This window comes from Carlito syrichta, unplaced genomic scaffold (genome assembly GCF_000164805.1).
Source record: "Carlito syrichta isolate Samal-C Ts95f unplaced genomic scaffold, Tarsius_syrichta-2.0.1 Scaffold126612, whole genome shotgun sequence".
Lineage (NCBI taxonomy): Eukaryota > Metazoa > Chordata > Mammalia > Primates > Tarsiidae > Carlito > Carlito syrichta.
In genome coordinates, this window is record NW_007070708.1 from 207,015 (window position 1) to 223,319 (window position 16,305).

The window sequence follows — 16,305 nt, forward strand, 5'->3', positions numbered from 1 at the left end:
TGCCCAGGCGGGTCTCGAACCCACGGGCTCAAGCAATCCACTCACCTCAGCCTCCCAAGGCGCAGAATTACAGGCTGAGCCACCGAGCCCAGCTGCTTCCTACATTTTTGAGTCACCTCTTCTGTTTATTGAGATGGAGAAACCCTAAAATACCCAGCACGGCATTTGTGAGAAGTTAGTTTCATTCTAAGAGTAACTTGGGTCTGATTTATAATGCTGGTTATGAATTTTAATGATGTGAGAGAGAAGAACTACATCCATTGGCCAACACCGTTTCCAAGCCTCAGTTTCCTCGTCTGAAAAATGCAACTAGCACAGTAGCAGGCTCCCAGGGTTAGGATGAGGAATCACAAGTCACACGGCAGAGCCTGGGGCACTAAACCCTGTGACCGGCTCAGGCTGGCCCACACTGTCTCCACTGGGATGCTCTGCCGAGCTCCAGATGGACCACCTTACCTGGAGTGCACCTCCCACAATTTCTGGTTCATTCGATAGTCCCACACAGAGACCAGGCCTTCCTCGCCTCCACTGACGATCTTCCAGTCATCCATCTGGACAGCAGAGACCCCGAGCTGGTGGGCGGAGAGTGACAGGGCGACTTGATCGGTGCGGAGGTCATGGATTCTCACCCTAGAAGACCCAAGAAGAGCAGAGAAGGGGACATGGAACTGGAGTTAAGGTTGGGAACTGTGAATTCCTCTTCAGCCGTGCTGGGCTGTGTACAGCATTCTTAGGCAAGTCTCCTTTGGTTGCAAATGCCTGTAATGATGACATCAAACTTATATTTCCTAATTAGTACACTGTCAGAGAGTACCCACAGCCATTTCATCACAATGATTTGAAGCACATGGAACAAGACAGACGCAGGACAAGGATGTCAGCCGCCCTGTTTCCCACGCTATCTGCTCATCGGGGAAAGATACCCATACCTGAGTCATTCAGAAGGAAGCTGAGATGCGACTGGCTTTGTGACCCCACATGGAGGTCGGCCTGACCCAATGGTAAGTTCACTGCCCAGCACAGTAATTTCGCTGGTGGTAAAATAATCAATCTGTTAAGGGCCTTCAAGGGGGCTTTACCTCTCATGCTAGACACTGCCATGATGTTTACAACACCAGAACTTAGTTTTGAAGCTGGACACGCACCTTCTACACCCTCCCACATGATATGTATGCTCTGCTTTTTAATTTTAAGAATCATACCTTCATCTGTTTCATAGGTCATGTGAAGTAAAACAGGATATACAGTCTTAGAACACAGAGCACAGAGCGTCCACTCTCCCTGCCAGGCCATGTAACTGACGAAGCGACAGAGGTGCCTCAAGAGGGGTCTGCTGCCGCAAATGCCATTCAGTTCCCAACTTTCCAGTGAGGGATCTGGACCAGAAAGATGCAAGAAGATGAAGTGTACTCTGGAAACAAAGGTCTCTCTCTGTTAGTCAGAAACACCTGCCTTTGGGCATCTGCAAGTAAGAGACAAGGCTGTCTGGGCAGAAAGAGAGGAGACCGTACATGCTGTAAAAGTCCTTGGCCTTCAGGCCACAAGGGGGACTTGAAAAGGATGAGGTGGGGCAGACATGTTTAGCCCAAGTACTTTTCAGTACATATTTGGTTAATAAGAGTCTATTTTGCCCTGGCGATTTCCATAAAGAGCGCCTCTGTTGAATATTTATACTCCATAATTTACAGTTTGGCTGTTAAGGAGACAAAGGCAAACACAAATTTGGTCCAGAAGTTCAAAGTTTGCCATCTGTTTTCCTATTGTATTTAGATACCAGCATGGGTGGCTCCAAACAAAATAAACAAATACACCAAAAGATACAGCACTAGTGTATTTTATATCACTAAGGAAAACAAACATAGGCCAAAACAGCCTTGAACTTCTCGTCCCAGGAAAAAAGGAAAAGCATTTTTCTGACATCTAACAGAAGCACCACTCTGGCTTCTTGTTGCCAGACAGAAACAGCAGACGCTGCAGTGTGCTAAGTCCACACGAGCCATTCTCATGCACATAAGGAAACAGGTATCTGCTTCGGACATCTGACAGTGTACAGCACCGAACCGAAATTCAGTGTGCCTTGGCAAGTCCGTCAGCTCTTCACTCAAACCAAACACTCGATGCTGGGTAACAGGTAGCACAGTAAATGGGCACCAAAATATGCCAAGGCGACTGATTCCAGGGACAAAAAGAAGCCAATGGTAGATACTGTGAATCTCTATCTAGCGAGTATTTCATCAACTTTGCCTGTTGAAAAGAAAAATAATTGGTCTGAAAGCTGTAATTGTATTATGTTTAATATTCATGGTTGGGCTTGGAGGACGGTTCCAACACTCCCTCTCTCCAGCCCCACTCTAATGAAAATCACACCATAGGAGTCGGCTCTAGCCCGCCAATTAAAACAAAAGACACCAGAACCTTCCAAAGACTCCAGCAGAGGAGCATCCATCTGATGGGCAGGAAAACGTGCTGGAACTGAGAGGGAGGCACGCTCTGGTTGGTCCTGTGTTAAGAGCTCTGAATCACTTATTATAACACTTGCAGATGGAGCAAATGCAACATTTACGCTCCAATCACTCTCTCTCTAACAGCAGGCAGCAGGACCACAAGCACATCACAACTTTATATTTGTCAGGGCAAGAAGTAAGCGCCGAGACTCTTTAATTGGGGGTCACAACTCAGGCTTGCTTCCTATTGGCTTGGATTAAATAGACCCATATGATAATAAGGCAAACTGTATTTGATGGCAAAGCTGGAGCCTATTCAGTCTCTGGCACGGCAGTTTCATTAAGAAGGACCTGACCTTTAGCTATATTTCTATCCAGAAAATAAAGAGAATGGGCAGTAAGGCATTAAAATGTAGGCCTTTTTAAATGACCAAATTAATCAAAAAAACTAGTATTTTTTAAAAAAAGAAATCAGTAGATGATTCTGTTTGGTCTCACTGAACCTGGGCTATTAAAGAGAATTTTAAATTATAATCTTATATACCAGAATCAATAGCTTTATCTACACAGCACTGATGACGGTCTTTGGTGAAGAATTCATTTTGAGCAATAACTGGAAAAAGTTGTATTTTCAGGTAGAACTGTCCAGTTTAATCCAACTAGACTAAGCTTACTGCTCTCTGTATTTTAACCCTGTATTTCTCAAGTTTAGAGTTCTCTGTATATAGAACAAAAAATCAATATGTCAAGAGTAACAAGCCCTTGAGACCAGTCACTGAACCCTTCTGGACTCAGTTTCCTCAGCTGGGCCAGCATTCGATGGGCTTGAAGAACTCTGCTAAACTGAAAATTCTGGGATCCATGACAAACCCGTCCTGTGGACAATGATGATAATGAATATAATTCCAAAAAATACAAGGCACATAATCCCTAGCTGAAAACACTACAACTTTTAGTTAATTTTAATATTTTAAATTGTAATCATATGAATTATTTCATACATCCATACTGTACATAGATTCCAACACAAGTTTTTTACTTTCACATACAATGATTCTGTTCAACATGCCTGACATTTTGCAGTTTACTATATATTAGTAAAAAAGGGATGGGATATCTTTATCAAAAGCTATAGACAATCAAGACAGTGCAGTACTGGCAAAACACAGACATATAGATCAATGGAACAGCATTGAGAGTCCAGAATAAACCCTCAAATGTATAATCAATTGATTTTATATTTTTTCTTTTAAAAATAATATTTGGATTATTACAGTTATAAACCTATACTCTATTTTTTCCTCGAGCTTTAAATTTATTTATTTATTATTTTAAAGATGTAGGGTACAATTCAGGATTAGATATACAAGTGATCATCGTACAGGTAAAGTTTGGGCCTCCCTCCAGTCCCCACTTTGCCTGGTTTGTGATCAGGTACCCTTATTGATGTTGTGTGTCCCCCACTCCCCTAACCCTGGCAGTATCCCACTACTGCCAAGGTCAACTGATTTTCCAACAATGGTGCCAAGACAATCTCATGGGGAAAGTATGGTCTTTCTGGCAGATGATGCTAGGACAACTCAATAGCCACATGCAAAAGAAGGAAGTTAGACCTCTGCCTCACACCATAGACAAAAGTTAACTACAAATGACTCACAGTCCTCAGTGTAAGAGTCCAAACTATAAAATCCTTTGAAGAAAACACAGGAGTAAATCTTTGTAACCCTGGGTTAGGAAGGTTTCTTAGATATGACAAAAACAGAAGAAAAAAACAGATAAACTTCATCAAAATTAAAACTTGTGTGCTTCAAAGGCCACTATCATGAAAGTAAAAAGAAAACCCACAGAATGGGAGAAGATATTTGCAAATTACATATCTGATAGAGATTTTTATCAGAATTTATAAAGAAAATGCTACCAACTATAAAAAGACAACCAAATTTAAAAATGGGCCAAGGATTTGGATAGACATCTCTTGTCAAAAGGAGATGTACAAATGGGCAATAAGCACATGAAAGGACCTGGTTTGACACCAAGAGTCATCAGGGAAATGCAAATTTATAATCAGAGACAACAGCAAGTGTTGGTGAGGATGCGGAGAAACAGGAGCCCTCAATCCAGTACTGGTAGAGATATAAATGGGGCAGCCACTTTAGAAGAGTCTGGTAATTCCTCCAATGGTTAAACACAGATTTACTACATAATCCAGGAATTTCACTCCCAGATACATATACTCAAGAGAATTGAAAACATATTTCCACACCAAAGCCTATGCATGAGTGATAACAGCGAGATTATGCAAAATAGCCAAAAGGTGGGAATAACCCAAGAGTCTGCCAAATAACGAAGGGCTACACAAAATGTGGCATACCATACAGAGGAACAGTATTTGGCCGGAAAAGGAACGATGTGCTGATATCGGCTACGACACAGGCTTATCTTGAAAGCATCATGCTAAGTGGAAGAAGCCAGTTACAAAAGGCCATATATCACAGCATTCCATGTATATGGAATTGAAACAGGCAAATCATAGAAAGTAGATGACTGGCTGCTTAGAGCTAGAGGGGTTAGGTGGAAATGGAGAGTAACTGCCAGTGGGTACAAGATTTCTATTTGAGGTGACACAATGTTCTAAACTTGGCTAAAGCAACTACTGCACAACCTTGTGAGCTTACTAAAAACACTAAACTGTACAACTGGTGAATTACACAGTATGTGAATTTTATCTCAATAAAGTTGTTAAAAAATAAATGAGAATAGGGAAGCAAAAACTGAAATTTGTTAGTTCAATGAATGTTGCCTTAGCAGCCCAATAGCAGCTGGACCCTTGCCCTTAGCACCGACTTTTTTTTTTTTTTTTTTTTTTTTTGAGTTGGAGTCTCACTCTGTCGCCTAGACTGGAGTGCAGTGGCTGCTTCCGGCCACTGCAGCCTCAACCTGCTGGGCTCTGGCGATCCTTCCGCCTCAACCTTCTGAGTAGCCGGAATTACAGGCACGCGCTACCATGCCCGGCTGATTTTTTATTTTATTGTAGAGATGAAGTCTCGCCAAGTTGCCCAGGCGGGTCTCAAACCCGCGGGCTCAGGCAATCCACTCACCTCAGCCTCCCAAAGCGCGGGATTACAGGCTGAGCCACCAAGTCTGGCTAGCACCGACTTTTGATTGATAAGCTTCTCCCTTCTAGATCCCTGATTTAATTGGCAAGGATGAGCAGACCATAGATGAGAAGACTGAAAGCAACAGAACAGGAAGGGCCCTCATTTAACATAGCCCCTGACGGTCGACTACAGTGCTGATTTAAGTCACTAAAAAGAAAATGAGAGTACCGATTGTGGCCAAGATGGAGTAAGCCCACTACCATCTCTCTCATGACCACCATCAAAACCTATGGACACGCTTTTGGGAGGCTGAGGTGAGTTGATTGCCTGAGCCCGCGGGTTCGAGACCTGCCTGGGCAGTGAGACCTCATCTCTACAATAAATCAAAAATGAGCCAGGTGTGTAGCACACACCTGTAATTCCAGCTACTTGGAAGGCTGAGGTGGAAGGATCGCCGGAGCCCAGCAGGCGAGGCTGCGGTGGCCAGGAGCAGCCATTGCACTCCAGTCTGGGCTACAGAGTGAAACTCCAACTCAAAAAAAAAACAAAAAACAAAACAACTATGGACAAAATACAAAAAACCAAATACCTGAGAACTCTGGAGAATCAACAAGCCAGAAGATTGTGGAAGAGAGTCAAACCTGTGGAAGCCGTCGTACAGAGGAGGAATTTCCCAATTTTTTCCTTTTTCCTCTTGAAGGTTTGCCCTGAGTATGGGATCCAATAGTAGAACTGTGTGGTGGTACAGGGAGTTAAAACTCCAACAGAAATCCCATTTTTCTAATCAGAGGAACCAGTGAAAGGGGCCTCTGCAGTCCCCAAAGAATGAGAGTGAGGGTCACTGGTTTTTCTTCCCCCCCTTTTTCTTCTTGCAGCTCTGTCCCAAGGACAGTCTCCAGTCACAGAGCAGAGTGGTGGGTAGCAGTGCAGGCAGGTAAAACTCCAAAAGAAATCCCATATTTCTGGTCAGATGACTAACAGGGAAAGGAGCCCCTGAAAGGCTAGAAAATGTAAGGGTTAAGAGAGGGGGAACCTGAAGAAGGGGATCCCACAATACTGTGGATAAACCCACACAAATCCCAGGCTCATCCCTGAGCTGTGCGGGACAGATCTAGAGCAGTATAGTAAAGGCTCTGGGCACTCAACTAAGGTTTAAACCAAGTCTTAGACTAAGCCCTGAGTGGCCTTTGTGTAGGGCATACTGACAACAGCAGAGCAAAGGCATTGGAAATCAAACTGACATTGGAATCACCGCCCACAGAAGGCAGGACTGACCTTGCAGTCTGAACCCACTCAGGGTAACTCGTGTTTAAGAAAATAAAAACCAACATTCTTCAGAAGATTATATAACAAGAGCCAAAGTATACGCAACATAGTGGTCAAAATGTCCAGAATACAACCCGAAAATACTTGACATGCCCCAAAACAAAAACAGGAAAATGTGACCTATTCTCAAGGTAAAAGACAATTAACAGGTGTCAACCCTGAGATAAGCCAGATTTGGGGAATTACCAATGACTTGGAAATACCTGTTGCAGCTGTACTCCATGAGATAAAGGTAAAATGAGTAGAAAGAGTAACTTTCCAAAGAGAAATAGAAACTACAAAAGAGAACTGAATGGAAATTCTGAACCAAGAAAATATGAAATCTGGAATAAAAAGTTCCCTGGATGGGATCAATAGCAGAAAGGAGATGATAGAGGAAAAAGTCAGTGAACCTGGAGTTAGATCAACAGAATTATGTAACCTGAAGAAAAGAAAGGAAGGTTTGGGGAAAAAAATTAACAGAGCTTCAGTGGCCTATCAGACAGTTTCAAAGGTCTAGTATTTCCATTAGTGAAGTATCAAGGAGAGGAGAAAGGGATTAGTGCAGAAAAACTATTTGAGGAAATAATGGCTAAAAACTTTCCAACTTTGGCAGAATACATAACTACAGATTCTAACTGTTCAATGAACCCCAAATTAGAGTTTAAACTCAAAAAAACCAATGTGATTTATTTCCTGCAGACTTTTTCTTAGTAACTCATTCAAGTTTCTCATAAACATCCCCATTCCTAAGTTATTCATTCATTTTTTGCCTTCAGTGAACAAATACATACTTTCATTTAATTGCAAACATTGCTGATTATAGTAAGCACTTTTACAGTATATAACATTTAAAATGCTGCCAATTAATTTTATGACACCACCGTAGAAGTCTTTCCTGATTTTATAGATGTGGAAATGTTAAAAAAAAAAAAAAAAAAAAGAAAGTGTACCTTAGAATAAACAGAAAACACACATACAGTGTTAGGCAGCCACTGAGTACTAGAAAGATAGTGTAGTAAACAGAGTAGACACAGGCACTAGTCCCGATACCTAATATACCTCCTTCAACACCGCTCATTGCTCTTTCTTCCTAGTCCAGCAAGAAAAAATATGCATTTAGAAAAATTCATTTATTCTATATTGATAAAACTCTTATGCAAAATTCTACTTCTCTCTCGCCCCCTACTTTAAAGCCTTCCCTCTCAGCAAGACACAGCCTAATAACAACTCAATTTCCACCCTAATCATTCTTATTCTGTCAGACTCTATTTATTCTCTATTTTTTTCTCAAAGGGTGACAAGCTAGAAACTTTTTCATTTTAAATTTTTAAATTTTTTATTTTTTGAGTTGGAGTCTCACTTGGTTGCCCAGACTGGAGTGCTGCAGTGGCTGCTCCCAGTCACCGCATCCTCGACCTGCTGGGCTCCGGCGATCCTTCCGCCTCAGCCTTCCAAGTAGCCGGAACTACAGGCGCACGCTACCATGCCCAGCTGATTTTTTATTTATTGTGGAGATGAGGTCTCACCAAGTTGCCCAGGCGGGTCTTGAACCGCGGGCTCAGGCAATCTACTCACCTCGGCCTCCCGAGGTGCTGGGATTACAGGCTGAGCCACCGAGTCCAGCCTCATTTTTAATTTAAGTCTGTTTTTCTCCCCAAAATAAAACTCCTTGCAAAATTCTACCTACGTTTGCAAACTACTCAAACTGATTTCCTTACTTTAATTAAAAATTACTTTATTTATTTTTGTCCTAATCTGGGGCAATTTTAGGTATCTTTAGCATCTATTTGATTCTCAAGAGAATGCAGTGAAAATTAAGTTTATTTAAATAAAGTAGGGAGGTTCCAAGGTTTGTAAAAAGTTGCATCAGTCATTAAGTGACAGCCAAGAAAGTGGTTCTCTACATAGTTACCTGACCCCTTAGTCCTGCTTTTGACATAAAACATAAGCTGTACAAGCCTGGGTCTGCATCTCAAATGAGATCTTACTCACAGATATGATGCCTTTGGGGAAAAAAATAAATCTTCCTTCCACCACACTTAATAGTCTAAAGTCCTCATTCCTTCCTTTTTCTAGATGTAAACTTTTTATTTTAAAGACACCAGACTTTAACTCCTGTATTTCAAGTGCACACTGCTGACTCAGCTATTGTGCCTCATAGAGTATTCCTCCTACGACGGCTGGCCCCTGATGTGTCTGCAGTGGGCAGACGGCTGGTACCAGCTCTAGGGCTAGTCCTGACTAAATGCCACTTTGGATACCCCACCCTCAACTCTAATTCACTAGTCTATTCTTTCATTCACAGAGAAGAGGGTTTTTAAAAAAATATAATATTGGTTAACTAAAAAAAACAGACTTAACACAGTCAAATTTGGACTTCAAACTGACCAGAGCCCTTTGACATTGAGCACAGAGCTCCTCTTCTGGCAGGGGTAATGTAATCAGGCAGCCCTGTGCCAGAGGAGAAAGTCAGCTTCCCTGAGTATATACAGTCATTCCACAGTATCTGCAGGGGGTTGGATCCAGGAACCCCCACGGACACCAAAATGCATCAGTGCTCAAGTCCCATTTTGTGTATAAAATTGTGTTTTGTATATAAAAATAGCATTTTGGGCATAAAGTCCCATTTTGTGTATAAAGTGTTGGCATGTAACCTACACACATCCTCCCATATAAATCTCCTCTTGATTACTTACAATACCTAATACAATGCCCACACATACTTAATTCGCATGGATTCAATGTAGTACTTGGCGTGTCACAAATTCCTGTTTTGCTTTTTGAAACTTTGTATATCTTTTTTTTTTTGAAAATGTTTTATCCAAGGTTGGTTGAATCCATGGACACAGAGCCTGCAGATACAGAGGGCTAACTATATAGGTCTCCCCTAACTGGAGTATGGTGTGCAGCTGACAATGGTCAGGACAGTCTGGCTTCAACTGTTCTTCGAGAACCAAGTGGGCAAAGTTATGCAGAAAGAAGAGGTTTCTTCTCTGCAGCACCCTGTGAGCCTAGCTGTGGTTGAATACCTAAATGCTCACACTCCAAAAAAACACACTCTACAATTCCAAAGAGTCCTCTACACTGGCTGTCTTTGAAAACAAGTAGCTCCTAGGCCCTAAGAGATACTCTTGGAGCCTTTGTATAGCTCAGCCTGGAAACTAACACGTGGAGTAAAACTACAAACTGATTTTTTTCACTTGCTGTGCCACATGTAGTGTCACATCAGATCTAGTTTCTAGTTTCTTTTTTTTTTTTTGAGTTGGAGTCTCACTCTAGCCCAGACTGGAGTGCAGTGGCCACTCCCGGCCACCACAGCCTCGACCTGCTGGGATCCGGCGATCCTTCCACCTCAGCCTTCCGAGTAGCTGGAATTACAGGCGCGCACTACCACACCCGACTAATTTTTTGATGTTATTGTAGAGATGAGGTCTCGCCTGCCCAGGCGGGTCTCGAACCCGTGGTCTCAGGCAATCCACTCACCTCAGCCTCCCAAAGGCGCGGGATTACAGGGTGAGCCACCGAGCCCGGCTCTTGTTTTTTCTTAAGTTGAGATCTCACTCTGTTGCCCAAGCTGGAGTGCAGTGGTATGACCACGGCTCAACACAGCTTTGACATCCTGGGCTCAGGTGATCCTTTTACCTCAGCCTCCTGAGCAGCTGGGACTACAGGTACATGCCACCACACCTGGCTGATTTTGTGATTTTTTTTTTTTGTAGAGACAGAGTCTTGCTGTGTTGCCCAGGTTGGTCTCACCTGGGTTCAAGCAGTCCTCCTGCCTTGGCCTCCCAAAGTGCTAGGAATACAGGTGTGAGCTGCCGCACCCAGCCTCAGACCTAGTTTCTTAAGAGAACTAGACTAAGTACATACCTAAACATAAACTGAATAGTTCAATTCTCAAGTAGCAGAACATCAGTCATTTTAGGAGGCCTTGAGGAAAAATCGAGTGTTTTTTCCCAACAAAGCCTATGTACATCATCTTTTTATTCTAAGTGGGGGGTGGGTAGCCACGGGTGAAGGTCAGGAGTTGAAAATATTATTTGACAAAATAATTATTTTTGCAAGCTGCTGCATTGGTGGGACAGAGGTCTGGGATCTGGCACTGAGGAGCACCCACCTCAGGATCTGACACTCGCCTCCAAGCAGCCTGCCACCTGCAGCCCGGGGCTGGGCCCAGGAGAGGGGGAGCCAGCAGACCCTGGCCTTCAGCCATGCTACCTCTCTTTGGGGCACTGGATCAGACACAGCAGATCACCAGCCAAAAAAAAAAAAAAAGAACCAAAAGAAAGACAAGGGGAGAGGAGGCAGGAAGGGGGGTAAAGACCTAAAATTTGGACTCAGCGAGTCTTTTCAAACACTTTAATCCTTTCGTGCTGATGGGTCCTGGAGCGTCCAGGGCTGGCGCTGGACCCTATGCCGGGAAAATCCGACTCCCTAAGCCAACACGTTAAAGAGAAGACTGCTAATCAGCTAAATAGAAACTGGAATCTGTTCACATGAAGTCTTTTTTTTCCTCCCTCACCAGAGGGACACCATAGTGTTCTGAAATACACTCTTGACATCACTTGGCAGGCAAGCCTATTTTGTTGAACATGATTCATCCCTTAGGTTATTGTTTTTAATATTAGAAAGTGAGCTTTTAAGTGCCAAACAAATTTTGCAGCAGGGGAACAAAAGATAGTCCAAGTGGTCTCCCTGGACCTTCTACCAACTGCGTCCACCAAATGGCTTAAAAGAAAACCTTCCCGTGGAGCTTCAGAAATGAAGCAGAGACATAGCTATATCCAACAATTACCTAATACATGATTTTGTTCTCCAGGTCCCGAGTACTGACGGGACCTGCGCAGAACTCAGGTGGGAAGACCGTGGAGTGAGACCTGAGGAGTGGGAGCCATGGAGAAAGTCAGCCGGCCAGGGGGACCTGGTGGCCTGGTAGACGCTGCAGGGCTACTGAGTGCTGTCTTTTCTACTCAGACATACCTCCTGTCCCTGTTGCCGCTGACCATGAGGTTGGGAGGGCTGTCCCTGAGGTTGACGCATGTGAAGTCACCAAGAGCATTCCCCAGCTTCGAGAGGCAGCGTTCTGCTTCCAGGCTGTACACCAGGATCTGACAGACGAAGAAAAATATGTGGGTGCACAATTCCATACACCAGGCCAACATCAGACACTTTTCATTTCATTTTCCAGGGCATGGTTGCTACCGCTTAGCATCTGTTAAATGATGTGCTGCTTAATTTCCTGACCTCCAGGTCACTGACAGTACAGGGATATGGCTATTAAAATGACAAAAGGAAAGGCAAAAAAAAAAAAAAAAGAGAGAGAGAGAAGGAATCCAAAGAATTCCTCAGGCCAAGGTATAAACAAACTCATAGGACACAAAGGAAAATGCCAAATGAGGGAAATCAGATATCCTATTTTCTTAACAAAGAAAAAGAGGTATGGAAACTAAGAGGTCACAGACTGCTTCTGATTTGGAATTAATAGGAAAGCTAACAAGGGATCAGGAAACTTGCAGGTGAGTCAGCATGGGTTCTCTGTATTTCTACCACAGACGGTAAAGAACAGTACAAGTTTCCTGGAAAATGAGACTTACATGGTTAGCCACTAGATGATTTGAGAGACAAACTCTTATTTCCAGACATTTCTCTCTTCAGTTGCTCTCTATTTACTAATTTTAGGAAGCTCTGTTCCATTGGGTTTGAAAGTAGAGAAGAAGGTACCCTCGATCTCTAGACAATGCATCTGTTGATTAGAACATTCCTGTACCTTCTCTCAGCAAAAAGAAAAAAAAATTCATAAGGAATCTTTCTGAAAATTATTTAAGTCTTTCACTAAAAAAAAAAAAAAATCTTAGTAACTCAATCAACTTAATTTCGTTAACATTAAATGCTCAGTCAGCCACTGTTGTAGGTGCAGAAGTCCATCTGCCCGGGGTTCACAGTTCAGAAGTCTCTTACTAACAAACACACGTCAAGTTCTGAGCGTATTTCCAGTTCTGTTGATCATGAGCTTAATATTTTTGAATTAATCACTGAACTCAAAGGTTTCAATATTAATGTTTTATAGAGAGATTTCTCCTTCAGCACACATGGAAATAATATGCTTTTTCTTGTTAACCTGTACATTTATCACTTATCAGTACACAGGTTTTTATTTTAGTACTGAGAAGGTAATACTAAAGTAAACGGTCTTCACCCTGAAAATCATCAATTTTGTTGTCAACACACAATTCTAACAACCGAATCTTTGGAAATTCCTAATAGTCAAAATAACACCATAATATTAACTATTGCTAACAGCATCCAAAAGGAAAGAGGACAATTTCAAAATTTTAAATACCCTCTTTGACTATAAAGACTGCAGAGAAGAAACTAAAATGCAGTTGAAAATATAAGTCTCTGACTCAGAAAAGTTCAATAATTCTAAAATATCCAAAATAAGGTTGTTCTTCCAAGTAAGAATATAGAAGTAACCAAATATTCTTTCTTTAGCAAACAACCTAGAAAATTGTATAAAATCAGCTCCTGGAGGGAGAAAACAGCAAGCTCACAGTCTATGATAATGCACCTACTTACTACAAAACTTTCAACATTTTGGGCTCAATATTTTCTTGTTTTTAAAGTACTTCAACTTACACAGTCAGAACGTAGGCCTTAAAATCAGTAAAATGTCCATGGTAAATATAAGAATTAAAATCTGATACTGAGTAGGTTCATATGTCTTTACTTTTTTTTTTAATTTATTTTTTTTTGACAAGCGAATGAATCCTTTCTGAGTGATATAGTGAGATCTAATCCTTCTCCAAAAGACGACAAATTTATCATAAAGACAACTAAGTTTGTAGTCCAGAGTCAAGTATTTTCTAAAATGTTTAATAATTCAACGAATCCAACTATCCAAAGGGTACCTTTACCATTACGATTAGTTAAAGACCACAGAGATTAGAAAACACATTACCCATCTCAGAGGCAGTTCTTTCCATGTTACAAGTCCCTTAACGACCTTTACCATCTCTCCCTCCCTCCCACGCTCTCTCTCTTTTAATAAGGTTGAGCAAATGGGACTTCATTTTATCTGATTGCCACAGACTAGCAGGATTAATTATTCATGCTCACACTCTCCCTCTTGTTAAGGCCATGCATTAGACTAATTTTTTTCTTTATTGCCCTAGTTGGGTGAGTCTCAACCCACAGCTACTTGACTCATCCTCAGAGGTGTACAGATATGCTGAAAAGAAAAGCCCACCCATAGCTAAAATCTTGGAGAAACTATTCTGCGTGAATGTAACCACCAAATCAGTAGATGATATTGAGGATTTTTTCTTTTAAGGACCACGTGTATATTCAAGAAAAGAGTAAACGGTGATTACAGAGTAAATTTTTATAGGCATCAGATGCTTCTTTAAGAATTATTTAAAACAGCTAAACCAAGTTGAGACTGATTGCGTTTTACAAAGATAGTGCTAGTAAATGCAGTGTGTAGCCGAATGACACTGGGTGGTTTTCCTTTCTCTTTGGCTTCCAGGCAGTTAGTTCTACAAGGCAGTGGAGGAAGCAAGCACTGTCATAAAAAGGACTTTAGCAGAAGGTTCTGTATTTGTTTTTTTCCGTAGAGGTCTGAAAGTACTTCTATAAATTCTAGTCTTGGAATCTTAACGTCGAGTTCTGCCAATTATTTTGATTTCTCTGAAATCTGTGTCTCAAAGAGTCTTTGCTTTTTCCAATTTCCAATATAATACATCTTGCAGCAAATTCTAACATAATACAATTACATGAAAAACACAGTAGCCCTCTGTATATGCACTTCTCAGGAATAACCACTTTTCACATTTGGCATATATACCTCTAGACTTTGTTTGCACTTGACCTTAGCTAAAAGGCTGAGAAGTAATATTTCTAGACTTAGAAATTTCTAGACTTTTTTAATGCACATGCCTGTCGGTCACTCTCTCTATATGTCTGTGTGTACAAATTTTTCTTCTAAATAGGATTATTGTTTTACAACTCTTTTCCCTACATGTCAGTATCTATAGATATATGCTGTTCTTTTTAATGCCTGCATAGAATTTCTCTGAGGACATGCTGATGAATATTTGGGTTGTTTTTAATTTTTTAGACAAAATAAATAATGCTGTGATTCATTCAAGAGCCAGTTAGCAAATATTTATCAATCATCTTGCAGGCACGAGGCACCGGAATGGACGTGCAGGGGCAGGATGACGTGCAGGAGCCTCAGCCTGCTGCCAGCTGAAGGCGCTCGCCTCGTCACCAGCTGGGGCCCTACTGCCAGCTGTCCTGTTCCTCCAAACATGGGACTTGACTCTCTGAGGAGACCATAGCCATCTTCTAGCGGTGTCCTAGCAGCTGATGTCTTCAGCAGCAGGTGCAGCAGTCCAGAGTCAGAAGGGAGGCAGGCCCAACATCTGGGAAGCACCAGCAGCCGCCCTGGGGCAGGCAAGCCGTACCTCTTCCAGGAGTGACCTGCACTGGCTTTCCAGCCAAACCATGACAGGGAGGGTGGAGAGTCGGCGACTGTCCTCATAGTGGGGTGAGCTCAAGGCAGGCCAAATCCTTTACTCCTTCTGCAGAGCTAGATTTATTCGCATTGCAGACTGTTCTTAAATCTGAGACTGATACCACCTCATAATTAAACATGAACCACTTGCATGCAGAAATGGCCGTGAAGAGATTAAGGCCTTGCCATCCCAGAATTCTGGTCAGGTGTTGATGAATGGGGAAGGGAACTCCCTTTGTGTGTTCTCTTTAAGTTTTCCAAAATAGTGAGTCTTCTTCATACCCAAATATCTGCCACAGGCATGAAGCCAACAATAATAACAACCCGAACAGCTGGCTCACCCCTCAGGACCCAGAACTACCTCTCCAAAGAGGTCAGGAGTGGTTGAAGGCTTCCTTAAGAGACTACAGCATTTTAAAAGCTGTGTCAAGCCAGGTGCAGTGGCTCACGCCTGTAATTCCAGCACCCTGGGAGGCAGAGGTGAGAGGACTGCCTGAGCCCATGGGTTTGAGACCAGCCTGGGCAACTTGGTGGGACCTCATCTCTACACTAAATCAAAAAAATTAGCCGGGCACGGTGGCACATGTTTGTGGTTCTAGCTACTTGGAAGGCTGAGGCAGAAGGATCACCTGAGCCTAGCAAGTCAAGGTTGCAGTAGCCATGAGTGTGCCACTGCACTCCAGCCTGGGCAACATAGACTCTGACTCAAAAAAAAAAAAAACTGCCGGGCTCGGTGGCTCAGCCTGTAATCCCGCATCTTTGGGAGGCTGAGGTGAGTGGATTGCCTGAGCCCGCAGGTTTGAGACCCGTCTGGGCAGGCAAGATCTCATCTCTACAATAAAATAAAAAAATTAGCCAGGCGTGGCAGTGCACGCCTGTAATTCCGGCTACTTGGAAGGCTGAGGCGGAAGGATCGCCGGAGCCCAGCAGGTCGAGGCTG

At 42.6% G+C, this 16,305-nt stretch overlaps 1 protein-coding gene across 1 annotated transcript in view; it reads right to left on the minus strand.

The window, feature by feature from the left end:
• Positions 1-16,305, minus strand: part of FBXW8 (F-box and WD repeat domain containing 8) — a gene marked incomplete at its 5' end in the record, with an annotated part of 74,621 nt that overhangs the window by 4,343 nt on the left and 53,973 nt on the right. Inside the window, 2 exons of the mRNA XM_008048767.1 lie at positions 457-630; positions 11,831-11,958. Coding sequence (XP_008046958.1) covers positions 457-630; positions 11,831-11,958 — 302 coding nt within the window. The remainder of the gene's footprint in view (positions 1-456; positions 631-11,830; positions 11,959-16,305) is intronic.